The sequence below is a fragment of the Phyllobates terribilis genome, unplaced genomic scaffold, assembly GCF_046119375.1.
Source record: "Phyllobates terribilis strain yellow unplaced genomic scaffold, ASM4611937v1 Scaffold_8__6_contigs__length_399053987, whole genome shotgun sequence".
NCBI lineage: Eukaryota > Metazoa > Chordata > Amphibia > Anura > Dendrobatidae > Phyllobates > Phyllobates terribilis.
This window is the reverse complement of record NW_027362768.1, coordinates 251662426-251684678: the sequence shown is the minus strand read 5'-3', so window position 1 is coordinate 251684678 and position 22253 is coordinate 251662426. Positions and strand designations below refer to the sequence as shown.

At 51.5% G+C, this 22253-nt stretch overlaps 2 protein-coding genes across 5 annotated transcripts in view; one reads left to right on the top strand and one right to left on the bottom strand.

Annotated features, from left to right (window-relative positions):
* The window catches only part of ST13 (ST13 Hsp70 interacting protein), a 113610-nt gene extending 101269 nt beyond the window's left edge, over window positions 1-12341 (bottom strand). The window contains exons 1-2 of the mRNA XM_073644163.1: window positions 12058-12341; window positions 4197-4254 (exon numbers count right to left, since the gene is read on the bottom strand). Of these exons, the coding sequence (XP_073500264.1) occupies window positions 4197-4254; window positions 12058-12167 (168 nt within the window). The 5' untranslated portion in view covers window positions 12168-12341. The remainder of the gene's footprint in view (window positions 1-4196; window positions 4255-12057) is intronic.
* Window positions 12231-22253, top strand: part of XPNPEP3 (X-prolyl aminopeptidase 3) — an 88722-nt gene continuing 78699 nt past the window's right edge. For 2 of the 4 annotated variants that reach the window (XM_073644160.1, XM_073644161.1), the window contains exon 1: window positions 12372-12504. In XM_073644160.1, the coding sequence (XP_073500261.1) occupies window positions 12462-12504 (43 nt within the window). In that variant the 5' untranslated portion in view covers window positions 12372-12461. The other 2 variants (XM_073644162.1, XM_073644158.1) reach the window with 2 other exon arrangements.

Genomic DNA, 22253 nt, shown 5'->3' with positions numbered 1-22253 from the left:
CGGGTTGCCATAGCAACGATTGGGCCCTGGTGATGACCTTGTGGGGATGCCGATCGGACAGGTTAGGGAGCTCCCTCTCTCTCCCAGCCTCCTAAATGTTGCGATCTAACTTTCACTACTCTGACCGCTGGTGCATTGCAAAGCATTATACCCGATACTGTTGACACTTACAGAAGCCTCTTAGACCATGCTCCTGGCATGTTCTAACAAGGCCACCGGAGGTAGTCATGATGACCTTAGGTTGTGTCATGGCAATGATCAAGCCCTCGCAATGACATCGCGGGGGCGCCAAATGGAAGGGAGAGGGAGCTCCGGGGCTCCTAAATGTTGCGAACAATATCAATTGTGGCGTTTAGGGGGTTAAACATTCGGGGGTGGTGAAGGCACCGCTCCTGGCTGTGAAAGCTGGGTGTCAGCCATCACGTAAGCCGAGCTCCCAGCATCAATCGTGAGGGCACAGCTCATGGGCCCGCATGATCACCAGGACATAGGACGTATGGGGACATCCAAGGTCGTGAAGGGAATAAATGGTATGCTTACTTCTTGGTCAGCAATGTGGATACACCAAGTATCTTTGTTTTCTATGCAGACATGAGAAGCATTGGGTGGAGAGAAAGTGGCCTTCACGATCTGACCTCAAACATGAACAGAATATTCCCACCTCTGCACATGAAACTGGGTCTCATGAAGCAATTCCTTTAAGCTTTGCCATCTGAAGGAGACTGTTTCAAGTATGTCATTTTGGCATTGTCTAGCCTGTCATTTGAAAAAACAAAGGCCGATGTGTTTCACGGTCCACAGATTCAGCAGCTGGGTTATCATTCAAAGACCTTGTCAAGGACTTTCTTGAAAATACACAAGCAAACAATTACACCGAAATAGTCCAGAAACTCTTGTAGAGCTTCAAAATGCTTGGTCGCAACATCAGCATCAAGCTACATTTTCTGCATAGCCATTAGTCAGTGATGAGCGAGGCGAACCATTCCTCCAAGATTTGAAGGTCATGGAGGGACGGTATCGAGTAGGTGGGATATGCACATGATGACAGACTATTACTGGAACATCAGGCGAGATTGTCCACATTAGAATCGGGTTATTTTTTGCATTATTTTCCATTGAATGTACATTTTTGTATGTTTTTGAGACAAAGAAAGGGTATCCAGCAGCTTAAAAAGTTGTTGTGATAGAGAAAAACTGGGGTCACTTTTGGATTCAGAAGCCAAAAAATGTTAGTCGAAAACAAGCGTCAAATCTAACTCAGGCTATGTGCCCACGATGCAGAAATGCTCCGGATTTTTTCCTGAGCGTTTCTGCATCTCCCTGGCAGAAAAAAACGCATGCGGATTGTACATGCGTTTTTCCTGCCAGGGACATGTGGATGTGAAGCGTTCTTCACATGCATTTCCGCATGAGGGTTGTCAAGCGCTTTCCAAGCGATTTTAGCATCACTTGGAAAATGCTTGACAACTTGGTCACACTATATAAATCCATGCAAACAGCATGGATTTACATAGTGTGACTTAAAGAATGGTAAAAAAAAAAAAAAATCTATACTACCTTCTGATGGCCCCCGGAGTCTTTATTCGATCCGTCCTGGCTTGCCGGCGGCTCGCGGTACACTGAAGGACCTGCCGTCACATGACTAAATGACGTCAGTGCAGGTCCTTCAGTCCACCGCGATCTGCCGGCAAGCAAGGACAAAGCACACCGGGGGCCATCAGAAGGTAAATATAATATTTATTTTTTATTTTATTCTTTTTTTTACAGGTTCTATGGTACCTGGGTCCGGAGGAGAGTCTCCTCTCCTCCACACCAGGTTACCATCCGCTCATTGAAACGCTTGGATTCCGCATGTACAGATGCAGTGATTCGTATGTCAAGCGTTCCAATGCAAGTCAATGGTGGCGAAAAAGCAGTGCTTCCGCAAAATAATTGGTAGTGCTGCGTTTTTTCCCACAACGATAATACGCAGCATGCGCACAGCACATGCGGATTATCATTGGGGAACATGGCAGGCCTTCTACCAAGCGTTTAAGAGTTTTTGCAGCGGAATTTCAGCTGCAAAAACGCTTAAAAAACGCATCGTGGGCACAAAGCCTCAATGACAATTGCGTTCGCCAGTGTTAGGTCTGCAGCACTTCAGAGTAAAACATACCTGGCTGAGCTCATACAGCCAGTGCCTCATACAGGCTGCCCGGGAATTAGGGGCATGTATCAGCTGTCAAGTTCTCTTTTAGGCTATATTCGGGCAGCACGGTGGCTCAGTGGTTAGCAGTGCAACCTGCAGCGCTGGGGTCCTGGGTTCAAATCCCAGCAAGGACAACATCTGCAAGGAGTTTGTATGTTCTCCCCATGTTTGCGTGGGTTTCCTCCCACACTCCAAAGACATACTGATAGGGAATGCAGATTGTCAGCCCTATTGGGGACAGCTCTATATAAGTAATGCATAATAACTAAATAAAAATATAAATATCCACATGTTGCTTTTTGCCTGCAACCAAAACCTGATCTCTTGGCAGTAAAAAAGGCAGGTTTCACTCCTTTTTGCTGGTTTTCTTGCAGTGTTTTTTTTTTTTTGCTGCGTTTTTCAGGATCCTAAAGTTTAGCTTTGCTTCCACCTTGCAAACATGAATCTTACGAGGTTTTAGGCCACCAATGCAAGATATATGTGAAACCATAAAGCATTTTTGGAAAGAAAGGCAATTTGATCAAATTATTTAGCGGAAAAAGTTTTTATGTCTGAAAAAAAAAATAGTGACTATTCTGAACAAAAAAGCTGGATTCATGTATGAAGCGCAGCTGTGAACTCAAGTTATACGAGAGAATGAAAAAATACACAATTACAAATGTAAAAACAGTGTGTGAAGGTGAATGGTCGGGCATTGAGTTGGTGGGGCATTGTTAATGTTAACACATATCACTAATTTAATTATGAATACTCATGTGAGGACACCGAGACATCAGAACTCAAACTTTTGAAAATCACAAAAATAAATCGGTTTCATATCCTGCTACACCTGTTTTGGTTTTTTTTTAACCAAAAATGCAGCAAAAACTGTTAGCAGCGATTTTGCACTTATTGTTTTCCATGGGTGAAAAAAAACCTACAAAACTACGAAAAACACAGACGTTTTACAATTCAGTCAGGAAAAAAAAAAAACGAGATTTCTGAAATGTCATTTCTTTTGCTGGTACTGTAAAAATCGGCTTTTAATTTGCATTAAACAATGCAGCAAAAACGCAACGTGTGAACATAGCCTAGGGATGAAAAAAAAATGTCCTCAAAAGTTGGACAACTGCTTCTGTATCATAATCTCATCTTATACTTTTACTGCTTCCAACTGGACGTAGACAATTTAGCTGCAGCCAATCACTGGCCTCAGGTGAAAAGTGTATGGGATGCTACAGCAGTAACATACTATTTCGGCAAGGTGTGACAAAAAAACCAAAACGTTCTGTCACTGGTTTTTATTTTTGGCGTTTACAAGGCAAGATGTGTAACAAGATAAAGAATAAGAAATTAAGGTGTAGAATCTTTCTTTGCAACACATGTTCAGTTTTTATTGGCATCATTTTTGAGGGGGAGTGAAGGTGTCCAAAAACTGCAATTTTCGGCAGACTGAGTGAGGGACACTATAGGTTTAAACTATAGGTACAAACTTCAAAAATCGTGCCATCAGCAATCCTAAATGTTTGTTACCCTAACACCAGACCCATGTAAGGATCGGGCACACAATTATTTTGTTTCGTTTGAATTTCATAATTGATATATTTGGAAAAACACACTAGACCCCTTGGGCAAAACAAAGAAGCTGCTCAGTGATGGGCTTACTGGTATCTGCTCGGGTAGAAGGAAGAACATAGGGAGACATACAGGGACAGATTTAGGATGAAGCTGGGACAGATCAGACATTTAATGACATATTCTACGGATATGACATAATTGTCCAAAATGGGAATACCTCATTAAGTCGTTGGCAGCATCACTAGGAGATAAAGATATATAATACACAGGCAAGCCGCATATTGCCAATGGGTAACATGTAATACCTACCCAGTGCTATGCGTTAAAACTCACATACGGCCTCAAGCAAGTGTGCAGCATCAACCTGGTTTAAGTGTGTACAAGTCTTTTTAGAAGTAGGCCACCATCCCCTCCTCCAAAAACAAAAAAAAAAGTTTACCAGTATCTTTACCTGAGTGGTCTTTGTAGGAGATTCTTTGGGAGGTGGGGATGGGATAGATGCCCCCATGCTGCAGAAAGAAAGACAACACAATTTAGAAGCTTTAATCTATAAATGACAGAAGAACTATTCATATTCATAAGGTGAGCAACTTAAAAAAATATATTACCATTAGCCCCTTAAAGGAAATCTGTCCCCAGGTTTTTGCTGCCACATTTGAGAGCAGCATGATGTAGGGACTGAGGCCCTGATTCCAGAAATCTATCACTTACCGGTCTGCTTGCTGTCATTTTGATAAAATCACTATTTTATCTGCTGCAGATCTAGCAGTGCTCAGAATGCTGCCCACATCAACTGACACTAACCCCGCCCACATCACTGACAGCTTTCTGTGTACACTGTGCATAGGGAGAAACATACCAATCAGTGGTGGGGGCAGGATTATACACAGCTCATTAATACACTTGACTACCTGGCAGCAGGTTTACTAGTCTTCTAATGTTTCTTGCCGATATCACAGTGATTTTATTAACCCTACAGCAAGTAGCTAAATAAGTGACATCACTGGAATCAGGGTCTATGTCTCTACATTATGCTGGACTAGGTGGCAAAAACCTAGTCATAAATTCCCTTTAAATGCTCCTGAATGTTAGACTATGTTCACTTGAATATATTAAATATTCTGTGTACGGACAACCATGGCCAGCACAACCACAGGTCTCCTGATCCAGACTAACAGTGTCATAGGAATAGATGGGACTGTTTCTAGGTCTCCTGACCCGCACAGTCAGTGCATGTATCACAGTCTAGACACAGATCACATAATATATTCATGTGAATGGAGCCTTAAATATGTATTAGCGGGTGCCGCTCATTTCTGCACCAGAGAGGATGACGTTCCAATACCACTGAGATGCGTGCACCACCTGCAGGTTATGTACATGACCCATTCATTTGAAACATGGCTATTGTGCACACATCTCAGTAGCGTGCGAGGTCATAACATTGGCACCAGTCACCTCCAATGAGGAAGAACCATCGAATAACCCCTTTAAAAGAATTGTGTACCCCAGCTCAGTACATCCTGTGCCAGTCATATGACCGCTGTGGCTAGTGATTCACTCCAGCAGTCACATCTCCGTCCCCTCCAGAAGAGGACGGCGGAGAGCAGCCGGGGGACTCAGGCAGCACAAGGACAGGAACGTCAGGTAATTGGCAGGGGAGCAGACATATATACACCATGCTGTGCTATAAAAAATAAATACGCCAATATTTGGAAGGACAACAGGTATGAGGTACAACGTTTCCCATAACCTGAATAGCAGGGCTCAGTCTGATGATGAAGCACAGAAGGAGCTCAGCTTTGTGGAGACATTAGGAGGTTTACCGATTCTTCTAGGAGTGCAAGGCGTCAGCCCTTTTTCAGACAATTTACCAGATGTTCTGTAAAAGGTAGTAAACGCGAGTACACTGCAGGCGCCGCATGCACAACACTGGTACACTGCAGGCGCCGCATGCACTACACGGGTACACTGCAGGCGCCGCATGCACAACACTGGTACACTGCAGGCGCCGCATGCACTACACGGGTACACTGCAGGCGCCGCATGCACAACACGGGTACACTGCAGGCGCCGCATGCACAACACTGGTACACTGCAGGCGCCGCATGCACAACACTGGTACACTGCAGGCGCTCCATTACAACAAAAACGCTGATCTGCTACTTTGACTTTATGAGTCATCTTGTATTTCCAAAGTAGCAGACTGACTTTTCGACCTCCTAAATTACTAGGACAGATTTCTCCCAGTAGCTGACACGTGCCAATGTGGAGCTGTAGCCTTAATTTTAAAAGACGTTTTCCACCTGAGGATATTTTTATTCAGACCAAAAGCTTACCACACCCTAACGGAGCACAATCTACACACCAAGAGAATTCTGCTCCATAGAACTCAGACAACAGAAGACAGGTCATCATCAGTCCCCGGAGCGGCCTGTGACAGGGGCATAAGACCGGCCATCATCGGTCCAACGGCATGACACACTGTTCCTCCGCCTCGTCGCGCCGGCCCCCCGCACGGTCACCAGCGCTCCTTCTGGTCGCGCCGGCCCCCCGCACGGTCACCAGCGCTCCTTCTGGTCGCGCCGGCCCCCCGCACGGTCACCAGCGCTCCTTCTGGTCGCGCCGGCCCCCCGCACGGTCACCAGCGCTCCTTCTGGTCGCGCCGGCCCCCCGCACGGTCACCAGCGCTCCTTCTGGTCGCGCCGGCCCTCCGCACGGTCACCAGCGCTCATTCTGGTCGCGCCGGCCCTCCGCACGGTCACCAGCGCTCCTTCTGGTCGCGCCGGCCCTCCGCACGGTCACCAGCGCTCCTTCTGGTCGCGCCGGCCCTCCGCACGGTCACCAGCGCTCCTTCTGGTCGCGCCGGCCCTCCGCACGGTCACCAGCGCTCCTTCTGGTCGCGCCGGCCCTCCGCACGGTCACCAGCGCTCCTTCTGGTCGCGCCGGCCCTCCGCACGGTCACTAGTGCTCCTTCTGGTCACAGCCGCCCTCCGTAGCGCTCCTTCTGGTCACGCCGGCCCCCCGCACGGTCACTAGCGCTCCTTCCGGTCACGCCGACCCTCCGCACGGTCACTAGCGCTCCTTCTGGTCACGCTGGCCCTCCGCACGGTCACTAGCGCTCCTTCTGGTCATGCCGGCCCTCCGCACGGTCACTAGTGCTCCTTCTGGTCACAGCCGCCCTCCGTAGCGCTCCTTCTGGTCACGCCGGCCCTCCGCACGGTCACTAGCGCTCCTTCTGGTCACGCCGGCCCTCCGCACGGTCACTAGCACTCCTTCTGGTCACGCCGGCCCTCCGCACGGTCACTAGCGCTCCTTCTGGTCACAGCCGCCCTCCGTAGCGCTCCTTCTGGTCACGCCAGCCCTCCGCACGGTCACTAGCGCTCCTTCTGGTCACGCCGGCCCTCCGCACGGTCACTAGCGCTCCTTCTGGTCACGCCGGCCCCCCGCACGGTCACTAGCGCTCCTTCTGGTCGCGCCGGCCCTCCGCACGGTCACCAGCGCTCCTTCTGGTCGCGCCGGCCCTCCGCACGGTCACCAGCGCTCCTTCTGGTCGCGCCGGCCCTCCGCACGGTCACTAGCGCTCCTTCTGGTCACGCCGGCCCTCCGCACGGTCACTAGTGCTCCTTCTGGTCACAGCCGCCCTCCGTAGCGCTCCTTCTGGTCACGCCGGCCCCCCGCACGGTCACTAGCGCTCCTTCCGGTCACGCCGACCCTCCGCACGGTCACTAGCGCTCCTTCTGGTCACGCTGGCCCTCCGCACGGTCACTAGCGCTCCTTCTGGTCATGCCGGCCCTCCGCACGGTCACTAGTGCTCCTTCTGGTCACAGCCGCCCTCCGTAGCGCTCCTTCTGGTCACGCCGGCCCTCCGCACGGTCACTAGCGCTCCTTCTGGTCACGCCGGCCCTCCGCACGGTCACTAGCACTCCTTCTGGTCACGCCGGCCCTCCGCACGGTCACTAGCGCTCCTTCTGGTCACAGCCGCCCTCCGTAGCGCTCCTTCTGGTCACGCCAGCCTTCCGCACGGTCACTAGCGCTCCTTCTGGTCACGCCGGCCCTCCGCACGGTCACTAGCGCTCCTTCTGGTCACGCCGGCCCTCCGCACGGTCACTAGCGCTCCTTCTGGTCACGCCGGCCCTCCGCACGGTCACTAGCGCTCCTTCTGGTCACGCCGGCCCTCCGCACGGTCACTAGCGCTCCTTCTGGTCACGCCGGCCCTCCGCACGGTCACTAGCGCTCCTTCTGGTCACGCCGGCCCTCCGCACGGTCACTAGCGCTCCTTCTGGTCACGCCGGCCCTCCGCACGGTCACTAGCGCTCCTTCTGGTCACTAGTGCTCCTTCTGGTCACAGCCGCCCTCCGTAGAGCTCCTTCTGGTCACGCCAGCCCTCCGCACGGTCACTAGCGCTCCTTCTGGTCACGCAGGCCCTCCGCACGGTCACTAGCGCTCCTTCTGGTCACTAGTGCTCCTTCTGGTCACAGCCGCCCTCCGTAGCGCTCCTTCTGGTCACGCCAGCCCTCCGCACGGTCACTAGCGCTCTTTCTGGTCACGCCGGCCCTCCGCACGGTCACTAGCGCTCCTTCTGGTCACTAGTGCTCCTTCTGGTCACGCCGGCCCTCCGCACGGTCACTAGCGCTCCTTCTGGTCACGCCAGCCCTCCGCACGGTCACTAGTGCTCCTTCTGGTCACGCCAGCCCTCCGCACGGTCACTAGCGCTCCTTCTGGTCACGCCAGCCCTCCGCACGGTCACTAGCGCTCCTTCTGGTCACAGCCGCCCTCCGTAGCGCTCCTTCTGGTCACGCCAGCCCTCCGCACGGTCACTAGTGCTCCTTCTGGTCACGCCGGCCCTCCGCACGGTCACTAGCGCTCCTTCTGGTCACGCCGGCCCTCCGCACGGTCACTAGCGCTCCTTCTGGTCACAGCCGCCCTCCGTAGCGCTCCTTCTGGTCACGCCAGCCCTCCGCACGGTCACTAGCGCTCCTTCTGGTCACGCCGGCCCTCCGCACGGTCACTAGCGCTCCTTCTGGTCACTAGTGCTCCTTCTGGTCACGCCGGCCCTCCGCACGGTCACTAGCGCTCCTTCTGGTCACGCCAGCCCTCCGCACGGTCACTAGCGCTCCTTCTGGTCACAGCCGCCCTCCGTAGCGCTCCTTCTGGTCACGCCATCCCTCCGCACGGTCACTAGTGCTCCTTCTGGTCACGCCGGCCCTCCGCACGGTCACTAGCGCTCCTTCTGGTCACGCCAGCCCTCCGCACGGTCACTAGTGCTCCTTCTGGTCACGCCAGCCCTCCGCACGGTCACCAGCGCTCCTTCTGGTCGCGCCGGCCCTCCGCACGGTCACCAGCGCTCCTTCTGGTCGCGCCGGCCCTCCGCACGGTCACCAGCGCTCCTTCTGGTCGCGCCGGCCCTCCGCACGGTCACCAGCGCTCCTTCTGGTCGCGCCGGCCCTCCGCACGGTCACCAGCGCTCCTTCTGGTCGCGCCGGCCCTCCGCACGGTCACCAGCGCTCCTTCTGGTCGCGCCGGCCCTCCGCACGGTCACCAGCGCTCCTTCTGGTACCGCCGGCCCTCCGCACGGTCACCAGCGCTCCTTCTGGTCGCGCCGGCCCTCCGCACGGTCACCAGCGCTCCTTCTGGTCGCGCCGGCCCTCCGCACGGTCACCAGCGCTCCTTCTGGTCGCGCCGGCCCTCCGCACGGTCACCAGCGCTCCTTCTGGTCGCGCCGGCCCTCCGCACGGTCACCAGCGCTCCTTCTGGTCGCGCCGGCCCTCCGCACGGTCACCAGCGCTCCTTCTGGTCGCGCCGGCCCTCCGCACGGTCACTAGCGCTCCTTCTGGTCGCGCCGGCCCTCCGCACGGTCACTAGTGCTCCTTCTGGTCACGCCGGCCCTCCGCACGGTCACTAGTGCTCCTTCTGGTCACGCCGGCCCTCCGCACGGTCACTAGTGCTCCTTCTGGTCACGCCGGCCCTCCGCACGGTCACTAGTGCTCCTTCTGGTCACAGCCGCCCTCCGTAGCGCTCCTTCTGGTCACGCCGGCCCCCCGCACGGTCACTAGCGCTCCTTCTGGTCACGCCGACCCTCCGCACGGTCACTAGCGCTCCTTCTGGTCACGCTGGCCCTCCGCACGGTCACTAGCGCTCCTTCTGGTCATGCCGGCCCTCCGCACGGTCACTAGCGCTCCTTCTGGTCACGCCGGCCCTCCGCACGGTCACTAGCACTCCTTCTGGTCACGCCGGCCCTCCGCACGGTCACTAGTGCTCCTTCTGGTCACAGCCGCCCTCCGTAGCGCTCCTTCTGGTCACGCCGGCCCTCCGCACGGTCACTAGCGCTCCTTCTGGTCACGCCGGCCCTCCGCACGGTCACTAGCACTCCTTCTGGTCACGCCGGCCCTCCGCACGGTCACTAGCGCTCCTTCTGGTCACGCCGGCCCTCCGCACGGTCACTAGCGCTCCTTCTGGTCACAGCCGCCCTCCGTAGCGCTCCTTCTGGTCACGCCAGCCCTCCGCACGGTCACTAGCGCTCCTTCTGGTCACGCCGGCCCTCCGCACGGTCACTAGCGCTCCTTCTGGTCACGCCAGCCCTCCGCACGGTCACTAGTGCTCCTTCTGGTCACGCCGGCCCTCCGCACGGTCAATAGCGCTCCTTCTGGTCACGCCGGCCCTCCGCACGGTCACTAGCGCTCCTTCTGGTCACGCCGGCCCTCCGCACGGTCACTAGCGCTCCTTCTGGTCACGCCGGCCCTCCGCACGGTCACTAGCGCTCCTTCTGGTCACGCCGGCCCTCCGCACGGTCACTAGCGCTCCTTCTGGTCACGCCGGCCCTCCGCACGGTCACTAGCGCTCCTTCTGGTCACGCCGGCCCTCCGCACGGTCACTAGCGCTCCTTCTGGTCACTAGTGCTCCTTCTGGTCACAGCCGCCCTCCGTAGAGCTCCTTCTGGTCACGCCAGCCCTCCGCACGGTCACTAGCGCTCCTTCTGGTCACGCCAGCCCTCCGCACGGTCACTAGTGCTCCTTCTGGTCACGCCAGCCCTCCGCACGGTCACTAGCGCTCCTTCTGGTCACAGCCGCCCTCCGTAGCGCTCCTTCTGGTCACGCCAGCCCTCCGCACGGTCACTAGTGCTCCTTCTGGTCACGCCGGCCCTCCGCACGGTCACTAGCGCTCCTTCTGGTCACGCCGGCCCTCCGCACGGTCACTAGCGCTCCTTCTGGTCACAGCCGCCCTCCGTAGCGCTCCTTCTGGTCACGCCAGCCCTCCGCACGGTCACTAGCGCTCCTTCTGGTCACGCCGGCCCTCCGCACGGTCACTAGCGCTCCTTCTGGTCACTAGTGCTCCTTCTGGTCACGCCGGCCCTCCGCACGGTCACTAGCGCTCCTTCTGGTCACGCCGGCCCGCCGCACGGTCACTAGCGCTCCTTCTGGTCACGCCAGCCCTCCGCACGGTCACTAGTGCTCCTTCTGGTCACGCCAGCCCTCCGCACGGTCACTAGCGCTCCTTCTGGTCACAGCCGCCCTCCGTAGCGCTCCTTCTGGTCACGCCATCCCTCCGCACGGTCACTAGTGCTCCTTCTGGTCACGCCGGCCCTCCGCACGGTCACTAGCGCTCCTTTTGGTCACGCCAGCCCTCCGCACGGTCACTAGTGCTCCTTCTGGTCACGCCAGCCCTCCGCACGGTCACTAGTGCTCCTTCTGGTCACGCCGGCCCTCCGCACGGTCACTAGCGCTCCTTTTGGTCACGCCGGCCCTCCGCACGGTCACTAGTGCTCCTTCTGGTCACAGCCGCCCTCCGTAGCGCTCCTTCTGGTCACGCCAGCCCTCCGCACGGTCACTAGCGCTCCTTCTGGTCACGCCAGCCCTCCGCACGGTCACTAGCGCTCCTTCTGGTCACAGCCGCCCTCCGTAGCGCTCCTTCTGGTCACGCCATCCCTCCGCACGGTCACTAGTGCTCCTTCTGGTCACGCCGGCCCTCCGCACGGTCACTAGCGCTCCTTTTGGTCACGCCAGCCCTCCGCACGGTCACTAGTGCTCCTTCTGGTCACGCCAGCCCTCCGCACGGTCACTAGTGCTCCTTCTGGTCACGCCGGCCCTCCGCATGGTCACTAGCGCTCCTTTTGGTCACGCCGGCCCTCCGCACGGTCACTAGCCCTCTGCCATCGCAGATTATGTTTACAAGACTTTTTGTTTCAGTTGAACAGTCCCTGTAAGCTGTGTGAATTCTGTGCTCAGCCACAAATACCGCCAGCGATAGTGACACATGAGCCAATGGGGCAGATGACAGTGAGCGCAGCCTCAGCACATGGCGGACCCGCTCACCTCTGCAGCCATTCTGTGAAGAAGCCGAGCTCCGAGCACTGCAGCACGGCCGGGTTGCTCTGACACAGGCGCACGAACTCCCGCAGCTCCTGTAACTTCCGTGGGTCCATCGCTCACTGACGCCGAGTCCAAACAGCACAGCAAGCAGAGCAGCAGGAAAGCGCTAGAAGGGGCGTGGCCTTGCTGAGCCCAGTGCCCGCCCACCTCCGGGATGGCGTCTCTTCGGGGCGTCTATGTGCCCGCCTCAGTCATCAGCACAACCCACAGACAGGAAGCAGCGGGCGAGCGTCTCACAGTTGGAGTCCTGTGCGTGGTAACGTCATCAGTGTGCGGCCTGGTCGCAGTAATAAGCTGCCGGCGGAGTGCGGCCATATCTGTGCGCGGCGCTCCTCCCACGTGCAGGCATGTGGCGGCCGGCAGCTGCGGAGATGGCAGGCCGCGGGGCAGGTCAGCAGCTTTCTGTCTCTTATTGCTGCTCACACACCGTCCATGGCCGTGTCACCGGGAGAAGTGTGTGGAGCGGCCGTACATGGCAGCCAGGCGGAGCCCGGGGCTAGTAATGTGTACGGGGCTTGGCCCGGTGTCTGCGAGTGTTCCCGCTGCTCCCTTGTATAATACAGTTGTTGTTTTTTTTTTTATTTTATAACGGGAATGTGTCAGCAGACTTGCCTCCTAATGTGAGAGCAGTGTGATGTAGGGGCAGAGACCCTGACTCCAGCCATGTGTCACTGACCTACAAACCACTGGTCAGCCTCACCATGGCAAGTCCTACAGTAATGAATTGAAGCCCCTCATTGTTCTCACCCTTACATGCCGCCGCCACCACCCACACACAGTGTCCCCGCAGTTAATCACATACACAGTTACACCCCACAGGCACAGTATGATGACTCCATAGTGCCCCCAGCAAACTACGACACCGCTAAGGTGCCGCCAACACAGTATAATACCTCCACATCATGATGCCCCTAAACCCCCCCTCCCACAGTATGATGTCCCCATCGTGCCCCCACATATTACACTAGCTGCTCAGTATGTTGTTTTCCATCCAGTATTAAGGCAACACCCCCCCCATCACAGTATGATGTTTCCACAGCCCCTGCTCAATATGATCGCCTCCCAAAGTCCCCCAACATCCCACAATCCTCTTAGTGTGATGGTCCCCACAAGTACTGCCATTTAAAAATAGACGCTACTTACCCACCCCTCATTCCCCCCCAATGCCATGGTCTTTGAAGTGTGAGGACTGAGGCTCCACACTGCAGGTGTAATGTAGTGATGTCATTGCGCCTGTAGTGTGCTCAGTTTTAGACTCGGGTTGAATGGTGGATCAGCAGCCATTCTATTCAACGGTTTCTGCATCCGGTGGCAGATTATTATTATTTATATAGCGCCATTGATTCCATGGTACTGTACATAAGAAGGGGTTACATACAAAATACAGATCTCACTTACAGTAAATAAACTAACAATGATAGACTGTTACAGAGGTAAGAGGACCCTGCCCCTGCGGGCTTACATTCTACAGGAATGGGGAGGAGACAGTAGGTTGGGGGGTTGCAGTAGCTCCGGTGTTGTTGAGGAGCCAGCGGGGTCTTGTCAGGCTGTAAGCTTGTTTCAAGAGATGGGTTTTCAGGTTCAGTCTGATGGATCCGGATGTGGCGGATAATCGGATGTGTTGAGGCACAGAATTCCAGAGGATCGGGGATATTCGGGAGAAGTCTTGGAGGCAATTGGGTGAGGAACGAATAAGTGTGGAGGAGGGGAGGTGGTCTTGGGAGGATCGGAGATTACGTTAGGGAATATATCGGAAGATTAGTTCCGAGATGTATAGAGGAGACAGATTATGGATGGCTTTGTAGGTCAGTGTTAGTAGTTTGAACTGGATACGCTGGGCAATTGGGAGCCAGTGAAGGCATATGCAAAGGGGGGTAGTGGAGAAGTAGCGAGGCGATAGATGAACTAGTCGCGCAGCAGAGTTGAGGATGGACCGGAGGGGTGCGAGAGTGTTAGCAGGTAGGCCACATAGGAGGATGTTGCAGTAGTCCAGGCGGGAGATGATGAGGGCATGCACAAGCAGTTTAGTAGATTGAGGGTTAAGGAAAGGACGGATTCTGGAAATATTTTTGAGCTGAAGGTGGCAAGAGCTTGGATGTGGGGTTTGAAGGACAGGGCAGAGTCAAGGATTACTCTGAGGCAGCGGATTGTCGGTACAGGGGAAAGTGTGATGTCATTTATTGTGATACATAGATCAGGTAGGGAAGATGCGTGAGATGGGGGAAATATGATGAGTTTAGATTTGTTCATATTGATCTTGAGGAAGCGAGAAGAGAAGGAGGATATGGCTGCTAGACACTCTGAGATTCTGTACAGCAGAGAGGTGATGTCTGGGCTGGAGAGGTAGATCTGAGAGTCATCAGCGTACAGGTGGTACTGGAAGCCATAGGACTTTATGAGTTGTCCCAGGCCAAGGATATAGATTGAGAAGACTTGAGCCTTGAGGGACTCCAACAGAGAGGGGGCGGGATGAGGAGGTAGTGTGGGAGACTATGTGTGGTTAGAAAGGTGTGAGGAGATCCAGGATAGGGCAAGGTCCTTGACGCCAAAGGAAGGATCTGTAGTAGGAGGCAGTGGTCAACTGTGTCGAAGACAGAGGACAGGTCTAGAAGGAGTATAGAGAGTTGTCTGTTAGCTTTGGCTGTAAGTAGGTCATTAGTAATTTTGGCCAGGGCAGTTTCGGTGGAATTGCTCAAGGAGTTTGGAGGCAAATGGGAGCAGCGATATGGGGCAGTAGCTAGACAAGGCGGTTGGGTCGAGGGATGGCTTTTTGAGGATAGGAGTGATTGTGGCATGTTTGAAAGCAGCGGGGAAGGTACCAAAAGTTAGTGATAGGTTGCAGAGATGGGTGAGGTTGGGGAGGAGGTGGGATGGGATTGAGTGCACAAGTGGTGAGGTGTGATTTGGATTCCACAGACATTGTGACAAAGGGCAATGCGAAGCGACTCACAGGCCCCATGGCGGCCATATGTACTGAAGCTATGGATGGTACGCCACTGCTTGCTCTAGTTTTGATCTGCTGCCGTGTAACCCTCCACATTCATGAGCTCTGTAAAACCTGTCTGTGTACAATGTGCATAGGCAGCTTTCTGTCTATATACAGCATAAACAGAACGCTGTCAATCAGTGGTGTGGGCTGGGTTATATATGGCTTAGCATTCAGAACACTGCTAGATCTGCAGCAGAGAAAACTGATTTTATCAAAATGACAGCAAGCAGCCCAGTATGTGACACATTGCTGGAATCGGGGTCTCTGCCTCTACAACATTTCTCAGATGGGGTAACAAAAACCAGAAGACAGATTCCCTTTTAAGGCTATGCGCACACAGTGTCTTGTAAATACTGATGCACTCGCTGAGTTTTCCCAGGAAAAGCTGCTTCAGGAAACCGCTGGCCGCCATTCTCCTAAAGTGGCTTTACCATTGTTCTTGCGGTAGCTCCGATGCCGTCGCCTCTTACGCTATAATATCAAGTATAGAGAAAGGGCAGCTTCCTAGTGGAAGTCGTCTGAAGAAATAAAACTTTAAAAAAAAGCGACATGCTTAGCAACCTAAAGCGATTACAAGAAGGGACATAAGATGAAATGTGCACAGCAATGGAGTTTTGGCGTTGCTGTGCATTATGTTCATTTTATGGGATGCCTTTGCAGCGGTTTTTCAAGTGGACTCTGAACAGAATCTGCCTGAAACAGACACTGTGTGCACATACCCTGAATCTGCTGTACGTTTCCAGGGATAGGGCCCTTTTTACTTCTTGCAAATTTTCATGGTCTTTACAAGGAGGGGTACTCACAGGATTCTCTGGGGAGGGTTTAAGGCTTCTTTTCATCATCACAATGTAAGTAACACCCCTTTGTAAAGATCATAAAATCAGCAGTAAATAAATAGCTCATATCTGGAATTGTATGGTGAATTTAAAGGAGTTGTCCAGTACTTTTTTCAGTTGCAACTCTGACATCCGCTGATGTCACGTCAAGTTCCGGTTGCATCCGGACGTGACTCAGTGCTGTGCTCCCGCTGAGTGATGGGCTGTCTGCGGAGTTACCCCACGCGTCACACCCAGCATCCACCACGCGCTCTCCCTCTCCTCATTCATTGGGAAAGTACGCGGTGGATGCTGGGTGTGATGCGTGGGGTAACTCCGCAGACAGCCCATCACCAACCGCGTCACTGATGTCACCAGCGGAAGAAAGAGCCGGCTGCAGCCCGGGGGCACGTGATGCCTGTAAGCGGCCAGCTATAGCGCCACTGACGGGCAATACATACAACTAAAGGTAATTACAAAAACACTTATGACCACACGCTAAATACATTCGGGCAATTCAAAAAAGTACTGGACAACTCCTTTAAGAAAAAAACTGAAATTGGCATACTCAGAGGAGGAGAGGGACTTTTATAGGAGGAAGCAGTAAGCATTTTTACCAGGACACAGGTCGTCTGTAAGAAGCTGTTTGCTTTCTGTAACTATTTGATATTCGTTTTACACCAGTTTTGGTAAATTATGATTTCACAAATGTGATCTTTGTATGTTGACAGTATGTGACAGCAGTACTGCAAAGGAAAAACTAGGATGAAACATGGAAAAGCATAATGGAAAGATTGCTACCTGTTCCGTGTTTAATGATCGTTGGTCTTTTATCGGCGGTCACTAAGAGGCCTTAAGCCCTAGCACTGATTTTTATGGTGTTGAGAATTAGATGAATAGTGCCCCCGACAGGGAACTTGCCGCAGCGTCAGCTGTATGTGACAGCTGACACCATGGGACATCGGTCCTGATTGGTTTTGGAACTTATCTGAGCCAATTAAACCCTTAGATGCCCCTGTCAATAGCAAAAGCAGCATCTAGATGGTTAAAAGAAGTAAAAGGCTACCCTTTTAGGCTGTGTGCCCACTATACGTTTTTCAAGCGTTTTTGCTGCGCAATTTCCGCAGCATAAATGCTTGCAAAACGCTTGGTAATCCATGCCCCATGATCCCCAATGAAAATCTGCATGTTCTGTGCCCATGCTGCAGATTTTTCCGCAGCGGATTTTCCTTGTGGAAAAATCCGCAGCATGTCCATTATTTGTCCGTTTCTGCATGCGGATTTGAGGTCCCAATGCACTTGAAAAACAGAAGTCAAATCCGCATGTAAAAACGCTGCAAAAACGCGTGTAAAATCCGCAAGCGTTTTTACTGCCGAGAACATGCAGAAACGCTGCAGAAATTTTCTGCTTCAATTCTGCATCGTGGGCACATAGCCTTAATCTTATCAGAGTCTTGCGATCACAGGTGCCGATAGTTATCGTAACTCAGGGTTGTATAATGTGTCAGGATATGGTGGCCTGGTGGACCCCACCATGAGCAGGGTCTGACAGGCTGTGCCAGTGTGTCACTGACTGCTCTAGTGTATTGCAGTACATGACTACAGTGTATGAGACCAACAATCTAAACAACAAATATTTATGTCCAACAGTGGGAATAAATGATAAAGATTAAAAATCTGTTTAAAATGTACAAATTTAGACATAAACTTCTTCGTAAGTGCTCAGCCTACAGCACAATATAAATGTGATCCTAATCTCACACTGAAAGCAATCAAAACTGTTATGTACCCCAAAATGTTACCAATAGAAACTTAAACTTGTCCCACTAAAAAAACAGCCCCCACTCAGGTCCGTCATTGGAAATATGGGGGTCTTCAATGCTGCTAGTAAGACAAATGCTCTGGAAAAGTGACATGGCTCCCACCCCCTGAAATAAAATCCAGAGAATTCTGCGCTCCCAAATCCAAATGCCCCCCTCCTTCTGAGCCCCACTGTGCCTAAACCACAGTAAGGGGCCACATGTTTGTCTTTACTGTAGCCGGGAGAGCACACTTGATGATTTATGGGTAACGTCTCCAGAAGCACAAGCCGGGCACAATTTATGGGGGTCCAATGTATGGGCACTAAACTGACATACAGTACAGACCAAAAGTTTGGACACACCTTCTCATTTAAAGATTTTTCTGTATTTTCAGGACTATGAAAATTGTACATTTACACTGAAGGCATCAAAACTATGAATTAACACATGTGGAATTATATACTTAACAAAAATGTGTGAAACAACTGAAAATATGTCTTAAATTCTAGGTTCTTCAAAGTAGCCACCTTTTGCTTTGATGACTGCTTTGCACACTCTTGGCATTCTCTTGATGAGCTTCAAGAGGTAGTCACCTGAAATGGTCTTCCAACAATCTTGAAGGAGTTCTCAGAGATGTTTAGCACTTGTTGGCCCTTTTGCCTTCACTCTGCGGTCCAGCTCACCCCAAACCATCTCGATTAGGTTCAGGTCTGGTGACTGTGGAGGCCAGCTCATCTGGCGTAGCACCCCATCACTCTCCCTCTTGGTCAAATAGCCCTTACACAGCCTGGAGGTGTGTTTGGGGTCATTGTCCTGTTGAAAAATAAATGATGGTCCAACTAAACGCAAACCGGATGGAATAGCATGCCGCTGCAAGATGCTGTGGTAGCCATGCTGGTTCAGTATGCCTTCAATTTTGAATAAATCCCCAACAGTGTCACCAGCAAAGCACCCCCACACCATCACACCTCCTCCTCCATGCTTCACGGTGGGAACCAGGCATGTATAGTCCATACGTTCACCTTTTCTGCGTCGCACAAAGACACGGTGGTTGGAGCCAAAGATCTCAAATTTGAACTCATCAGACCAAAGCACAGATTTCCACTGGTCTAATGACCATTCCTTGTGTTCTTTAGCCCAAACAAGTCTCTTCTGCTTGTTGCCTGTCCTTGTCAGTGGTTTCCTAGCAGCTATTTTACCATGAAGGCCTGCTGCACAAAGTCTCCTCTTAACAGTTGTTGAAGAGATGTGTCTGCTGCTAGAACTCTGTGTGGCATTGACCTGGTCTCTAATCTGAGCTGCTGTTAACCTGCGATTTCTGAGGCTGGTGACTCGGATAAACTTATCCTCAGAAGCAGAGGTGACTCTTGGTCTTCCTTTCCTGGGGCGGTCCTCATGTGAGCCAGTTTCTTTGTAGCGCTTGATGGTTTTTGCAACTGCACTTGGGGACACTTTCAAAGTTTGCCCAATTTTTCGGACTGACTGACCTTCATTTCTTAAAGTAATGATGGCCACTCGTTTTTCTTTACTTAGCTGCTTTTTTCTTGCCATAATACAAATTCTAACAGTCTATTCAGTAGGACTATCAGCTGTGTATCCACCTGACTTCTGCACAGCACAACTGATGGTCCCAACCCCATTTATAAGGCAAGAAATACCACTTATTAAACCTGACAAGGCACACCTGTGAAGTGAAAACCATTTCCGGTGACTACCTCTTGAAGCTCATCAAGAGAATGCCAAGAGAGTGCAAAGCAGTCATCAAAGCAAAAGGTGGCTACTTTGAAGAACCAAGAATATAAGACATATTTTCAGTTGTTTCACACTTTTTTGTTAAGTATATAATTCCACATGAGTTAATTCATAGTTTTGATGCCTTCAGTGTGAATGTACAATTTTCAAAGTCATGAAAATATCGAAAAATCTTTAAATGAGAAGGTGTGTCCAAACTTTTGGTCTGTACTGTATTTGCAATTTCACGGTGTGGATGTTACAATATGAAAACACCTGTGTGGCCAAATTAGTCGCTGTAGATGAATTCATTGAGGGGTGCAATTTCTACAAATACTCTGAATTCCTTCAGCGGTGAAGTTTCCAATATGGGGTCACCTTGGGGAAGGGGGGGTCGGCTGATCTGGCACCTCAGGGGCTCGGCTAATAGAGCCCACAATCTATTCAAATATAACCTTTGTTCCAGAAGACAAATGGTGCTCCTTCCCATCCGATCCCTGCCGTGTAGCCAAACAATAGTGTACAACCCCATATGCATAACAAGTTGTCCTGCCCATTCTCTCGTATTGCCCTTGTGTGAATTAAAACTTTGAGGGAAAAATAATATTTTAATGGAAAAACCATAAATGTTTTGTTTTCACGGTCCAATCTTATAAAATTCTGTGTTGGAATTTGTGGGTTAAAAATGCTCACTAAACCCATTGATGAATTCCTTGTAAGGTTTAGTTTCCCAAATGGGGTCAGTTGTGGGGGTTTCTGATGTTTTAGCACCTGCAAATGCAACATGGTGTTCAAAGTTACACTCCAAACATCCAATTTCCTTTCCAAGCTATGCCATATGCCCAAACATTAGTTTTTGACCACCACATGCAAGGGTATCATGAGGTACGGGAGAAACTGTAACAGATAATGGGGTACATTTTCTCCTATTATCTCTTATGAAAATTACAAGTTTGGGCCTGCAAAGCACCTCTTCAGAGAGGTAGACAAGTTGAACTTTACCGCCACATATTGGAGGTAGCAATCCTAAAAGTCAATATTCAATCATTTTTAATGTTTTTTCAAACCTAGGAGTGGACAATTGTTCTCAATCTGAATTTTTGCCCCCTTTAAAATAAAAAGTCTTATACTCACCTCCCCTGCCGGCACCGTTCCAGCGGTGTCCGCACTCGTGTTCCTAGGGCTCACGTGAGGTTGTTACATCATATGAGCCCTGCAACCAATCAGCGCCAGCTTCTTGTCCCCACCTTCAGACGAATAAGAAATCAAGAGGAAGTCAAAGCTGCGGCCGCACTCTCACCTCCTCCTGATTACTTATATGTCCAAAGGCGGGAAGGGAAACCTGCGCTGATTGGGCGCAGGGCTCATGTGATGTAACACGGAGGTGACTATAGGTGTTTTTATTTTAACGGGTGCAAACATTCAGATTGAGAAAGGCTTGTCCTGGTAGTGGAGAACCCTTTTAAGCATTACGAGAACAAGTAACATTGTGAAGAAAATCTAGAATAAAAAGAATGAGCAAATACCCTGCAGTAAGAAAATAAATATTAATAGTGAATAACATTGTATTTAGTTGACGCTATTTTGATCAAAAGAGCATAAAATCCATTCCTCCGCAACAAGGTGTACCCAATCAGGACCCAAGTCTTATAGTTCACCTATGTGCCAGTAGGCCTCAAAATAGACAGAGGCAGAGCAGGACCCAGATCTGACGGGTTTACACCTACCCGTGAAAAGCTATATAGACAAGATGCACAGCCCAAAAAAGGAGGCATTTTCTAAGTCTTTTATCCTTGGTTTTGTCTGTAAATGTGCACTTACACATTGCACTTATCCCAACAGGTGCCGGCTAATTTTATGGTTTAACATGTTGTAAAGGGTACATGTTGTAAATTGCATGTGATGCCTGTGAGCGGCCAGCTATAGCGCCGCTCACAGGCAAGAACAGCTGCACAAGGTATTTACAAATAAACTTATTTCCACCATATGGCTATGTGCCCACGATGCAGAAATGCTCCGGATTTTTTCCTGAGCGTTTCTGCATCTCCCTGGCAGAAAAATACACATGCGGATTGTACATGCGGATTGTAAAGTACATGCGTTTTCCTGCCAGGGACATGCGGATGTGAAGCGTTCTTCACATGCATTTCCGCATGCGGGTTGACAAGTGCTTTCCAAGCGATTTTAGCATCACTTGGAAAGTGCTTGTCAACTTGGTCACACTATATAAATCCATGCAAACGGCATGGATTTATATAGTGTGACCCGAGAGAATGTCAAAAAACAAAACAAATATATACTTACCCTCTGATGGCCCCCGGTGTCCTGCTTTCCATCCGTCCTGGCTGCTGGCAGCGGTACACTGCACTGAAGGACCTGCCGACGTCAGCGTCGCGTGACCCGTCACATGACTATGACGTCAGCGCAAGTCCTTCAGTACATTGCGATTTGCCAGCATGCAAGGAGGACGAGTGCAGTGGGGGCCGCCAGAAGGTAAGTATATATTTATTTTTTATTTTATTCTTTTTTTTACAGTTTTCTATGGTACCCAGGTCCGGAGGAGAGTCTCCTGTCCTCCACACCTGGGTACCATTCGCGCATTAGAAGGCATGGAATGCGCATCTACATATACAGTGATGCGTAATCCATGGGATCTAATGCAAGTCAGTGGCGGCGAAAACACAGCACTTCTGCAAAATAATTGGTAGTGCTGCGTTTTTTTTCTGCAATGATAATCCGCAGCGGAAATTTCCGCAGCATGTGCACAGCACATGCGGATTATCATTGGAGAGCATGGCAGGC